We start from the raw sequence: 12,505 nt of genomic DNA, 5'->3' as shown, positions 1-12,505 counted from the left end.
GAAATATATGATTACTTAGTTGTATAGAAATGATTATTTGCTTTATAAAATGATTCATAGCAGGTGTGAGCCTCCTTAGCACAGTTAAAATTGGGGCTTGATTTTACATTCAGTTTTTCAGGGATATACCTCTTGTATAAAATAACTTCAGTTTAGAAAGTGTTATAGAGTCAGTCCCCTGACTTATATATGTCAAGCTGATTATGAGGTCTTGGTAGCTCTAGTTCCTCTCTTCATCCCAGAATTCATGTCCCCCAACTTTCAACCTCAGGTTCTGGCTTCCATCTCTAGCACTGATTCTTGGGATGCCAGTGCCCCCAGGCCATAGAAATTGAGGTAAGGAGGGAGTGCAATCCAGGCACTTGAAGTGTCTCTACTGTTAGAGGACAGGGTATTGTTAATGATCCAAAGAAGCAGAGTGGAGTAGTAATACAGGTATGGGAAGAACCAACAGATGGTGAAATTATAAAAACCCAAAGAGGAGAAGGTATCCAGAGGGTGATCAATGACATCAAATGGTCTACATTTCTTTATCTTGTGCAAAAAGATACATTAGACATTCTATCAGATACCTTTCTGCAATTCATAGATGGCATCTATAATAATGTCCTGAATTACTAAGCCTAGGAACCTTATCTTAAAAGGAATTAATTTGGTCTGACAATTTGTTTTTAGATGTTTCCCTGTTGGCCTACAGGGATTTATTTATTTCCTTTTGTACAGTGTCTTCCCTTCTTCTTCTTTTTTTTTTTTGTGAGGCAATTGGGGTTAAGCGACTTGCCCAGGGTCACACAGCTAGTGTTAAGTGTCTGAGGCCGGATTTGAACTCAGGTACTCCTGACTCCAGGGCCGGTGCTCTATCCACTGTGCCACCTAGCTGCCCAGTGTCTTCCCTTCTTAAAGCTCACAACAGTACCTTTATACATTCTAGATTTTACTAGGAATCAATATCAAGTTCTTGGGTCTGAAATACTCACCTACATTCCCCTTTTAAGAAAATTGAGATGTAGCCAGGAATTGTGGTTCACACCTATAATCCAGCGATTGGGGAGGCTGAGGCTAGTGGATCTCTTGAGCTCAGGAGTTGTGAGCTGCAATAGGATAAGCTGATCAGGTGTCCATGCTAAGTTTGGAATTAATATGGTGAGGGTTGTTTGCTTATGGAGAGGTGAGCTGTCCCATGTCACAAACAACAGGTTACAGATCCTGTACTGATCAGAATAGACCATGCCAGTAAGCAACCCTTGTACTTCCAGCGTGGGAGAGATAGGGATACTCAGTCTTGGCAAAGCAAGGCAAAGAAAATGAGATGATTGCCCATATTTTGTCTCTCAGTACCTCTTTAGCTCATCATAATTCCTCAGAGATTTAAGACAGCCATTCAGCAATCGCATGTATAAGTTATTTCAGTATCTTCTTGATTATATGGTCCAGAAAAATCATATCCTATTCTTTATGCTATTTTGAAAATCAATTGCTCACTTCCTATATCCAACTTTATCTTCTAAAGGTCTTACCTCCAGTTGGAAGAACTGATGAAAGTATTACTTGTGTCTCTGACTTCTTCAGTTTCCTGCCCAAGTTCCCTCTGGCAGTATCATTTGTTCCCACATGGAATCATTGGTAGTGGGCAGCAACCTTCAGATTTGGCCAATGCCTAGACATTCTCCATGACATTCAGAATTTATGACCACATAGATGGCATAAGTTCTAATGGCCCATATCAGATCATCACACAAATGTTTGTATACCTCTTTTCAGAGAATTACCTATCACAACTCTTCTTCCCTGGAACCAATAACAGATGCCCCCATTAGGGGATCACTCCACTTTTCCTGGAATGTTAGGGAGCAAAGGAATATTCCTCTAGCCCCTTTAACCCATCATCAAGACTAGTTTGCACTTAATGTCCGCATATTTATTGATGTCAGCTAGGTGGCACAGTGGATAGAGTGCTATGCCTGAGGTTAGGAAGACTCATCTTCATGAGTTCAAATCTGGCCTCAAACACTTAATAGCCATGTGACCCTGGATAAGTCACTTAACCCTGTTTGCCCCAGTTTCTTCATCTGTAAAATGAGCTGGAGAAGGAAATGGCAAACTACTCCAGTATCTTTGCCAAGAGGACCCCAGATGGGATCACAAAGAATTGGACATGACTGAAGCTACTGAACAATAACAATTTATTGATGGTATGTGAAAGACACACAAACTTGATACAGGCGGTCTCCTAAAACTGACATTCTCTCTTATTTGAGGAAGTAGCATGATCTAATGGAGATCATGCTGAACTGTGGGGCCAGGAGAGTCCAGATCCAGCCTCTGGCAAACCTCTTAACTATGCCCAGCTTCCATTTCCTCAACAAGGAAGAAGGTCAACAAAACCTATAGTACTTTACCTCATAGGGTCATTGTAAGGATCAAATAAGATAATGTAAAATGCTTTGCAAATCCTTGTCTATAAAAAGTGAGAAATCATTATTTGTGGTTTCCTTGGCTTATAATGACAAAAAAAAAATGTTTTCCCCTACTACCTTAGAGATTGTCGCCTTTTTTCATAAGGAACTCAAGCTTCCTCCCTTCTTCTATACTTTTCCTACCCAATCTTTTCTTCTTGTTCAGTCGTTTTGGGTTGTGTCTGACTCTGTGACCCCATTTAAGGTTTTGTTGGCAAAGGTACTGGAGTGATTTGCCATTTCCTAATCCTGCTCATTTTGCAGATGAGGAAACTGAGACAAACAGGGTTAAGTGACTTGCCCAGGGTCACACAGCTAGTAAGCATCTGAGGCCACAAGTGAACTCAAAAAGTTGAGCCTTCTTGACTCCAGGTTCAGCACTCTATTCACTGCACCCCCCTAGCTGCCTCCTTCTAATCTACCAGGTGTGAATAATCAGTAGTTAGTCATCCAGTGCCCTAATTGCCCCCAGCACTAGCAGGTGTCTGGCACTGAGTAGAGGAAGGAATCATGCTCCACCCCAGAGGGGAAGAATGGTATCACTTAAGATGTCAGCATCTGAAGCAGAGTCCTGGTTATCCTGTTCAAACTATAACTCTGCCTTTTACTGCCTATGCTAAAGACATATTCCTGGCCTCCCAAAGTAACTCTGTGAATACTTTCTTCCTATAGAAACATTGTTCCACATGATGTTTGCCCCCTTCTGTATTGGTATAGTCCTGAACTTAAGGCATGTTTAAACTTTTGTGTGTTGACCTGTAGACTTAATTATAATTAATCATCGTGTTTTTTATGGGAAAATGTGTTGCTTGTTCCACACAACCAATGTATGCGTGAACTTTGAAATGTGACGATTAAGTTGAGGTCTGTATGAATGTGGTTATTCATGTTAATTCCTTGAGAGAAGGGACTGTTTTATTCTTTGTCTGGATGCACAGTACCTAGCACATGGAAGGCACTTAATAAATGCTTGTTGAAGGGGCAGCTAGGTGGTGCAGTGGATAGAGCACCAGCCCTGGATTCAGGAGGACCTGAGTTCAAATGCGGCCTCAGACGCTTAATACTTACTAGCTGTGTGACCCTGGGCAAGTCACTTAACCCCAATTGCCTCACCAAAAAAAAAAAAAAATGCTTGTTGATTAACAACAGTGTATGTGCTCTACCCTCCCCACCTTTTGTGTGGGTGGAGAGAGAGTCTTGGGGTGGTAAGAAAATGGGAAGATCCAAAATGTCTCTAGTATTAGAATGCCTTTTTCTTATATTTGTACAAATCACGCCCATTGTACTTGCTGTAGGATCAGAGTGACGGTGGACGGAGAGTTTCTGCATTACATTTTCCCCCTTCAATTCCTGGATTCTCCAGAATGGGATTCACTTAGACCCACAGAGGAGGGCATTTTTCAGGTAAAGCATTGATGAACTGCACTCAATTCTCTGGATTATTCACAATAAGAAAATATAAAAGCGAAAAACAGAAGAAAAATCACTCATGTTTTAATTAGTGTTATACTTACTATGTGATATCTTTCTTTAAAAAAACCCCAGGATTTGCTTTCCTAATTATGCTCAGCTCAAGCTTATAATATATCATATGAACGTGCATAAAACTGACTACAGCCATGGCGTGTAATTGTATATGATAGGAAAAAAACTAATGACAGATTTTTAAAAATTGTTTTAGATAATCAAACTGTGTTTAATTCAGGCTGTACCTTTAAAGCCATTGGGGGACAATTACCAGACTCTGAAATTCATTAGTGGGACAATTTAGAAATAAACTAAAATTCAAAGACATGTTTATTGCTAGAAGGGAGGTCATTTTTGTATTCTCTTGGAAGTGCCATTCTCTTGGGCATCATGAAAAATTATGACAACATCTGTTTGGCTCTGTTGCATCTAGTTATTTTGAAAGTTAATGGCTCAGTAGGTCCCATCATTAGATTTTACTTTTTTATTTCTATGGTTTCATATCTGAAACATACCCTTTTGTACTACCTACCTACAATATTTTGTGTACAGAATGTGTGCATCCAAAAGTATAGGCCTTGAGATGATTTTATTTTATTGTTGTTTGTGTTTCTTTGTCTTTGGAGGCAATTGGGGTTAAGGGACTTTGCCCAGGGACTTGCCCTAGTAAGTGTCTGAGGCTGGATTTGATCTCAGCTCCTCTTAACTCCAGGCCCAGCATTCTCTACCACTACTCCCCCTAGCTGCCCCAAAATGGTTTTATTTTAAACAATACTGGACGTCAGAAAAACCTATTAAACTTGTGTTGTAATAATTTATGTATTTTTAAGAATTAATTTTAACACATAAAATAGCATCAGATCATTTTAGTCACTTCCTCTAAGTATCATAATTCTTTGTTTATCCATTTATTCCTATTCACCCCTTTTCTTATATCACTGTAGTTAGTTTTTCACTTTGTCTTATTTCATAAAGGTCTTTCTATATTTATATTTCTCATTTTTTCAGTCTTAATAACATTAGAGTATTTATTTAGTAACATGATGCAATTTATTTAACAAGGACCCTTTAATTCTAAATTTCACAAATTGCCCCCTCCCCAATATGATAGTTATCCTATTAGCATCTGCCAATTGGAAAGATATAGATAGATAGATAGATAGATAGATAGATAGATAGATAGATAGATAGATAGATAGATAGATAAACACAAATATAAGATAGAATCAGTTATGTCTTTAAATGAATTTGTATTTTATTAATCATAATAGCATCTACATATATTTGGGAAATGTACAAGCCATTATGTATTCAGTGTAGGGAGATTGTGTTTGCTTATTTATGAATTCTCATGTGTTTTCATAGGCCCTTTGTAATAAGTCTGCAGCCCAGGGGTTGGGATCCATGGTTTTAAATCACAAAAGGGCCAGAGCCTCCAAAACACAGGACATCTTATTAAATTCTCAGTAGCTCTGGTTACTTTGGATACTTAACAATTCATAACAGCACTCGCTGCCCCCCCCCACTTCCTTATATACACACTTTTGGAATATGTTGTAGATGACCAAATTCTAGCCTAGAATTTAAAAGGAAATTAAATGAAGACTAAAAGAAATAAAATGGTAGTTTGGTTTTCTTTTCTGACATCAACAAAACAAATGCTATCAAGAGAGAAGCTGCCTGTGTTTATATTTGGTTCCTTTAATCTGTTTGTTTATGGTCTTATGTTTTGCAGGTAACCCTTACAGCAGAGACAGACTGTCGGTATGTGGCTTGGAGGAGAAAGAAACTGTATTTGCTCTTTGCTCAGCATCGTTTCATCTCCCGCCTGTTTTCCGTTTTAATTGGCAGTGATATTGCTGACAAACTCTATGCCTTGAATGACAGGGTACACATGGGTAAAGGCCATCGCTATGACATTCGATTACCTAACTTCTATCAAGCTGCCACCCCAGAAATACCCAGATCACCCCTGACAGAACATTTCCGGAAAAATACCAGAAGATACTGAGCTAACCATTTCTAAATGGGGACTTTTTTTTAAGCATAAAAAAATTCTCTCTATATCATTCCCGGAATTAAATAAGGAAATGAAATGGCAAAAGTTGAATTCACCAATATTTTTATAAATCACATTGAGAAGTCACAGGGTCAATGCCTCTTGTTAAGAACAGCTATTTTCATGCACCATATCAATATTTTTTTTTGCAACTATCCCACTCTTTTATGCATCTCAAATACTTTGGCACAGTTAAGCAGTTGGTATTGATTTCTTTGATGTATCTGATTGTTATTCTTGCAGCAGGGGGAGATCAGTAGTCATGGTATGTATTTGGTACCTATTGTATCAGAACTGGAAAAGCAAAATTTTATATGCTCATATCTTTTATTCAATTTATTCAAGCCTATGCCCAGTGACTTCTTTGGAGTAGGTGTACTGGTCAGCTTCTCTCTCTCTCTCTCTCTCTCTCTCTCTCTCTCTCTCTCTCTCTCTCTCTCTCTCTCTCTCTGTATGTGTGTCTATCTCTCCTACCAGCAAGTTAGCTCAAAGCAAATGCTACATCAGCTGTGGCTTTCACAGTTACTATTTGAAAATTTTGCATCCATCCCTTATTGATAGAAACGAGTTATTGCTTTGTAGTGGGTAGAGGTTGTTTATTTTCAATGTAATATTGGTTGATGTTACTTTTCAAATAAAATAAATTCTAGATAATATAAAATGCCTCTTTAAAAGACTATTTTTATAACTATAAATAATACACAGAAAAAAATATTTCATGTCAATAGGTCATAGACTATTATTAAAATGATGCCATCAATGCCATTGCTAAGAGTCCTCTAATTAGAAATCAGTTGCATAGTGCTTCTTTCTATTGTTAAGGTTATATTGAGAGAGTAAGAACTCCAATGGCACCAGATATACAATAAATAAATAAATAAACAGCAACAACACAAACATGGAAGTCTGTTTTAGGAGAGTTCTTTCAATCAGCTTTGTCAGAAAGAGACAAAAGGCATAAGCCTCCAGGCACTAAGCTGCTCTCAATACTTTTCATTCCTCTTTTCTAAAGATTACATATAAACTGGGTTTTTGTTGCATTGAGGCTGACTTAAAGTCACAGAAATACTTTCTTCCCATTTCTTAGGGTCAGAGATCTACAATTAAAAAAGAGACAGAGGCCTGTTGGTAAATATTTAACAACTGTCTCTGGGAAAACAACAACAACAATATACCCAACAACACAGATTTTTCTTTTCTTTTTTGAAGCAATCAGAGTTAAGTAACTTGCTCAGGGTCACACAGCTAGTAAGTGTCTGATGCTGGATTTGAACTCAGGTCCTTGTGACTCCAACGCACAACAGACTTTTATTTTTTTTCTTTTTAATAGTTTTATTTTTTAAATAATTTAAATTATAAATTTAATCATGACCATTTTGAATAATTAAATTAAAATCATAAAGTTGCCAAAAAACTCATGAAATTCATGAAATTTATACTTTGATCATTTTAAAAAATGAAATTCCATAAAACAATAACAACAGTTTTGCCATGGCAAATTCCATAAAACTGGATCTCAGAGTTGGGTTTTTTTTTTTGGGGGGGGTTTAAAGGTTTTGTCGATGCCCTTTATTTTTATGTGCCCATCATTTCTGGATACTCTCTGCCTCTCCCTCAATGAGCTCCCTCCATTGGGTTTGTTGTTTTATTGGATTTATTAAACAAAAACAGTAATGATGGTTGACATTTATATAGAGCCCTGTGGTTCACAAAGCACTTTATATCCATCATCTTTTTTTTTTAAAGAATAAAAATTTTTATTTAAAGTTTTGAGTTCCAAATTCTATCCCTCCTTCCCTCCCTCCCCTTCCCTCTCCCTGAGGCAGTAAGCAATCAGATATGGGTTATACATGTGCAATTATGTAAAACATTACCATATTAGTAATTTTGTATAAGAAAACTTGAATAAAAGAAAAAATTTAAAAAGTGAAAATAGCATGCTTCAGTCTGTGTTCCATTAATATCAGTTCTTTCTCTGGAGGTGGATAGTATGTTTCATCATTAGTCCTTTGGGATTATCTTGGATCATTGTATTGCTGAGAATAGTTAAGTCATTCACAGTTCTTTATCAAACAATATTGCTGTCACTGTGCACAACACCGTCCTGGTTCTGCTCACTTCACTACATATCAGTTTATATAAGTCTTTCCAGGCCTTTCTGAAATCATCCTGCTTGTCATTTCTTATAGCACAATAATATTCCATCACAATCATATACCACAACTTATTTAGTCATTCCCCAATTGATTGGCATTCCTTTGATTTCCAATTCTTAGCCACCACAAAAAGTGCTGCTATAAGTATTTTTCTACAAATAGTCTTTTTCTCTTTTTGGGGATGTCTTTGGGATATAAGCCTAGCAGTGGTATTGCTGGATCAAAGGATATGCACAGTTCAATAGCCCTTTGGGCATGGTTCCAAATTGTTCTTCAGAATGGTTGGATCTTCCATTATTCTCTGAGTCAAATTCAGCATCATTTCTTCAGATCTTTCTTCTGCCTCCCTCTCCTTTCAGCAGAGAGGTGGGAAAGTACTGTGCTGACCACTTTACAAATGTTCTCTCATTGAATCTTCAAAACCTTGGGAGGTAGGTGTCCTTATTTTTGGTGGAGCAATTGGGGTTAAGTGACTTGCCCAGGGTCACACAGCTAGTAAGTATCAAGTGTCTGAGGCCGGATTTGAACTCAGGTCCTCCTGACTCCAGGACCACTGCTCTATTCACTGCACCACCTAGCTGCCCCTATAGGTGTCCTTTTAAATCCCATTTTACAGTTGGAGAAACTGAGACAGGCAGAGGTTAAGTGAGACATGCCCAGGGTCACATGGCATTTGGATTTGAACTCACATTTTCTTGACTCAGGACCCAGTGTTCTATCTATGGTGACACCCGTTTATAAGCAGATGCAGAGCAGCTTCTTGGCTCTACATCCATTTTCCATTTTTCTCTCTTCTGGTGTTTTCTTTAAATCTTCCCATGCCTCATCTTTCTTAGGAAAGTTTGTACTCAGCTTTCCATTAGGTACGTTGCAAGCATTTTTTTCCAATGAGAGTCCATGCTATGGTGGTCATAACCTGAAGTGCTTCAGGGCTTTTGGAAGACATAGTTACAAAAGAGAACATGTCTTTCCCTCTTATTCCCAGCCCTCACTGCAATAGAGTATCCAGAAATGGAATAGGAAGTCAGGGAAAGACAGGGGAAAGAGGAGAGGAAAGACTGATGTGAATAGGGATGGGAGTGCAAGGAACCAGGGGAAAGAATTTCTGCCCTCAAAGATAGCAACTGTGGTAAAATAATGGAATTTGGCATATGCCCAGGGGTCTGACTTGATTGACTTAGTAGTGTTTGAATTGGTTGTGAATGAGAAACTACTAAGTACCCACTTAAAGGTGATTAGATTTTAGCCACACCTGGCCTGCCCTGTTAGCCACCTAGTTTAAATTTAGCCAACCCTGAGGAGAATGTGTTCTCAGAGGCTATGGACTGCAACATCAACAGGAAACTGCTCTCAGTCAATCAACTTGAAGGAAGCTAAGGCTGGCAGACAGGATCTTTCTCTTTTGGTTCGAGACATCAGCTTGGTGGCAGGACTTCATGTGGGCTGTTAGGAAGGCTAGGATTTCCATGCTATAAGGAATATGTTCTCAATCTTTCTCTCTCTTCACTATCTTATATCTTTTAATAAACCCTTAAAAGCCTAAACTCTTGGTGAATTTATCAATGATTTTAGCCTGTTTCTCCCCCAAATTGGGTAGGGGGACAGATTAGAACCCACATATAGATTTTTAAACAACACACAACCCTAAATCACAGGGATAAAGGACCAGGAAGTGGGATTTTTCCAGATGGATTTGGGTATTACCAGTTGATTAGGGTCACCAAATTCTAGAGTTCTTTAATAATTGAATATGGTATCAATATCGGGGCAATATTATCAGCTTCTTCCAAACCCCAAGAAGTGGTGGGAAGAGCATTCTGGTCTGGAATCTGGGTCAGTAAATACCTGGCCATCACATTGCCAGACCTGGACTAAGCTCATAGTTGGTTCCATCTCTGTAGTCTCATCCTAAGATAGTGGAGGGATTAGGTAAACCCAGAAGCTGGTCCACACATGAAGTATGCACATAGCTCATGGTGTCTGGGGCCCATGTTTGATGTTGTTGTTTTTTGATCCTTGAAATTCTATATAATAAGCCTCTCTATGTTCCACAAAAGGCAATTTGAGGGGCATTACTCCCACTCCCTTCTTACATTTCCCTTTGGCTTCAGATTTTGTGATTTGTTTTTCCTTTGACTACTTTTCTTTTATTATTATTATTATTCTGTGAGGCAATTGGAGTTAAGTGAGTTGCCCAAGGTGACACAGCTAGTAAGTGTTAAGTGTCTGAGGCTGGATTTGAACTCAGGTACTCCTGAATCCAGGGCCAGTGCTTTATCCACTGCACCACCTAGCTGCTCCGTTTTACTACTTTTCTTGAAACTCACCTGTACAAAAATATTGGGAAACAGTGATGATGGGGGGGGGAGGGGCACAATGGAATTTTTCTCAGGCCCCAAATGTCTTACCTGAGGTTTATCATTAATAAACATGGAGAAGGCTCTCCATGTGTGAGTTAAATTTTTTCTCTTCTAAAAGGAAAACTTTGATTCTATGTAGGCAGGGCATGAGTAGGGGTGGATAGGAATATGTAGAAAGGATTGTGATATAGCATAACATCAATGAACTTTTTGGTTTTAATAATAGGCTTAGGAAGAGTATAGCAGAAAGAATTTAAAAGACTGGAAATTATGATCAAGGAGGAGAATTTCAGATTGCAAGTACAAGTTCATAGAGGTGGTACAATTAGGGGTGATAACAAAATCTAAGCTATGACCCTCTCTGAGGGTAGCAGAAGTAAAGATTCCAAACCAAAAAAAAGCAGGGTGATAGCACCTCTTTTCATAAGAGCAGTTAAAGCGCCCTTTTCCCTGTATCTTGTACCCTCTTCCCCTAAAGTTCCCTCCCCCTCAGTAAGCTCTCTATATTATTATGCTGTAAATCCTAAAGAACAGGAAGGGAAGAATTAGCCTATTATCTCAGAGCCCAGTTAAGTAGGACCATAGACTCAGAAACTTAAAGCTAGATGTGATGTTCAAAGCAATTTAATTCAATCCACTCATTTCACAGATGTGGAAACTAGGACCCAAATGATTTGCCCAGGATCACAGAGCTTTTGCCATAGGGGAACTTCAAACCCAAGTCTTGTAGACTCCAAGTCTATCACTCAAAGTACTACCCCATGCTGCCCCATATATTTGGGAGACTCATAAAATTATAAAAGATATAATTATAAAAGCTAGGTAATCTGAAACATGGTGTAGTCAATTTAATTCAATAAGCATTTATTAAGTACCACGCATGGCACTGGGGCAGCTAGGTGACACAATGTAAAGAACTTGGGGCCTGGAGTCAGAAAAACCAGAATTCAAATCTGATCTCAGACACTTACTGGCTATGTGACCTTGGGTAAGTCACTTAACCTCTGCCTACAAAAAACTGGGGAAAGAAATGGCAAACCACTCCAGTATCTTTGCCAAGAAAATCCCATGGACGATATAAAAAATGCTAAACAAAACAAAAAAACATGACATTGGAAGATGAGCCCCTCAAGTCAAGGCCTGCTGTTCACAGGGTCAGGAAGAGTTAGACACGACTGAACAACTGAACAACCACCACAGCAAAGAATGCCGAAAGTGAAAACAGTTCTTGATCTCATGAAACTTACATTCTTCTGAAGGGTTTACATTTCACTGAGTCCAAGCTGAACATTGAAACAAGAATCTTAGAGCAGCATGAATAGAGGAGATAAGCTCTGACTCATAGATAACACAATCTCTGATTCAGGAAAGCCTTTTTCAACTGGATTTAATTGTATTCTCTGCTTTTCAGAAATCAAAAACAGGCCATCAAAAATGCTTCAACTAATAAAAGATTTCTTAGTAAAAAGGTTACTTTCATCTCTGTTATAGGAAAACAAACTAGGCTGATTAATTCCGTAATGATTTCTTTATTCTATTTAATTTAGATAAATACAATTAATAGGAAACAAATAAAAGTAGCATGGGACACTAGAATCACTTGTACATTTTATGATTTAATGCTGTTATTGTCATTCATCCTTTGTTTTCTAAGAGAACCAATAACGTCATGAAGGTGATGTCTTGACAGGCACATGAATGGGGTTTAAGTGAGGCAGAGTTGTACAAAGTCATCAGCTTCAATCTCTCTTCCAGAGTCATCAAAGTCTCCCTGCAAGAACAAAGTCAGGATGACTGCAATGGCTGAGGATGTAGTGGGCGACTGGTGTCTTTAATATCTAACCAAGGTCTAAGAGCTCCACAGCACCTGTTTCAGCCATCTTCATGGCCACTGATACTAATTATCCTCATCTGCCCATTCCACCAGGGGAAGTCTTCACATGCTTGGGGTAGACATCCTCCTAACTCACCAATTGGTTTAAGCCCTTTGGGTTACCCTCAACTTGG

The 12,505-nt window shown here is 38.5% G+C and overlaps 1 protein-coding gene across 1 annotated transcript in view; it reads left to right on the top strand.

The window, feature by feature from the left end:
* BVES (blood vessel epicardial substance) overlaps positions 1-12,505 on the top strand; it is a 136,399-nt gene that overhangs the window by 28,695 nt on the left and 95,199 nt on the right. The window contains exons 3-4 of the mRNA XM_044002998.1: positions 3,752-3,860; positions 5,659-5,811. Coding sequence (XP_043858933.1) covers positions 3,752-3,860; positions 5,659-5,811 — 262 coding nt within the window. The remainder of the gene's footprint in view (positions 1-3,751; positions 3,861-5,658; positions 5,812-12,505) is intronic.

The sequence above is a fragment of the Dromiciops gliroides genome, chromosome 4 (genome assembly GCF_019393635.1).
Source record: "Dromiciops gliroides isolate mDroGli1 chromosome 4, mDroGli1.pri, whole genome shotgun sequence".
Taxonomy (NCBI): domain Eukaryota; kingdom Metazoa; phylum Chordata; class Mammalia; order Microbiotheria; family Microbiotheriidae; genus Dromiciops; species Dromiciops gliroides.
This window is presented reverse-complemented; position numbering and strand designations above follow the sequence as displayed.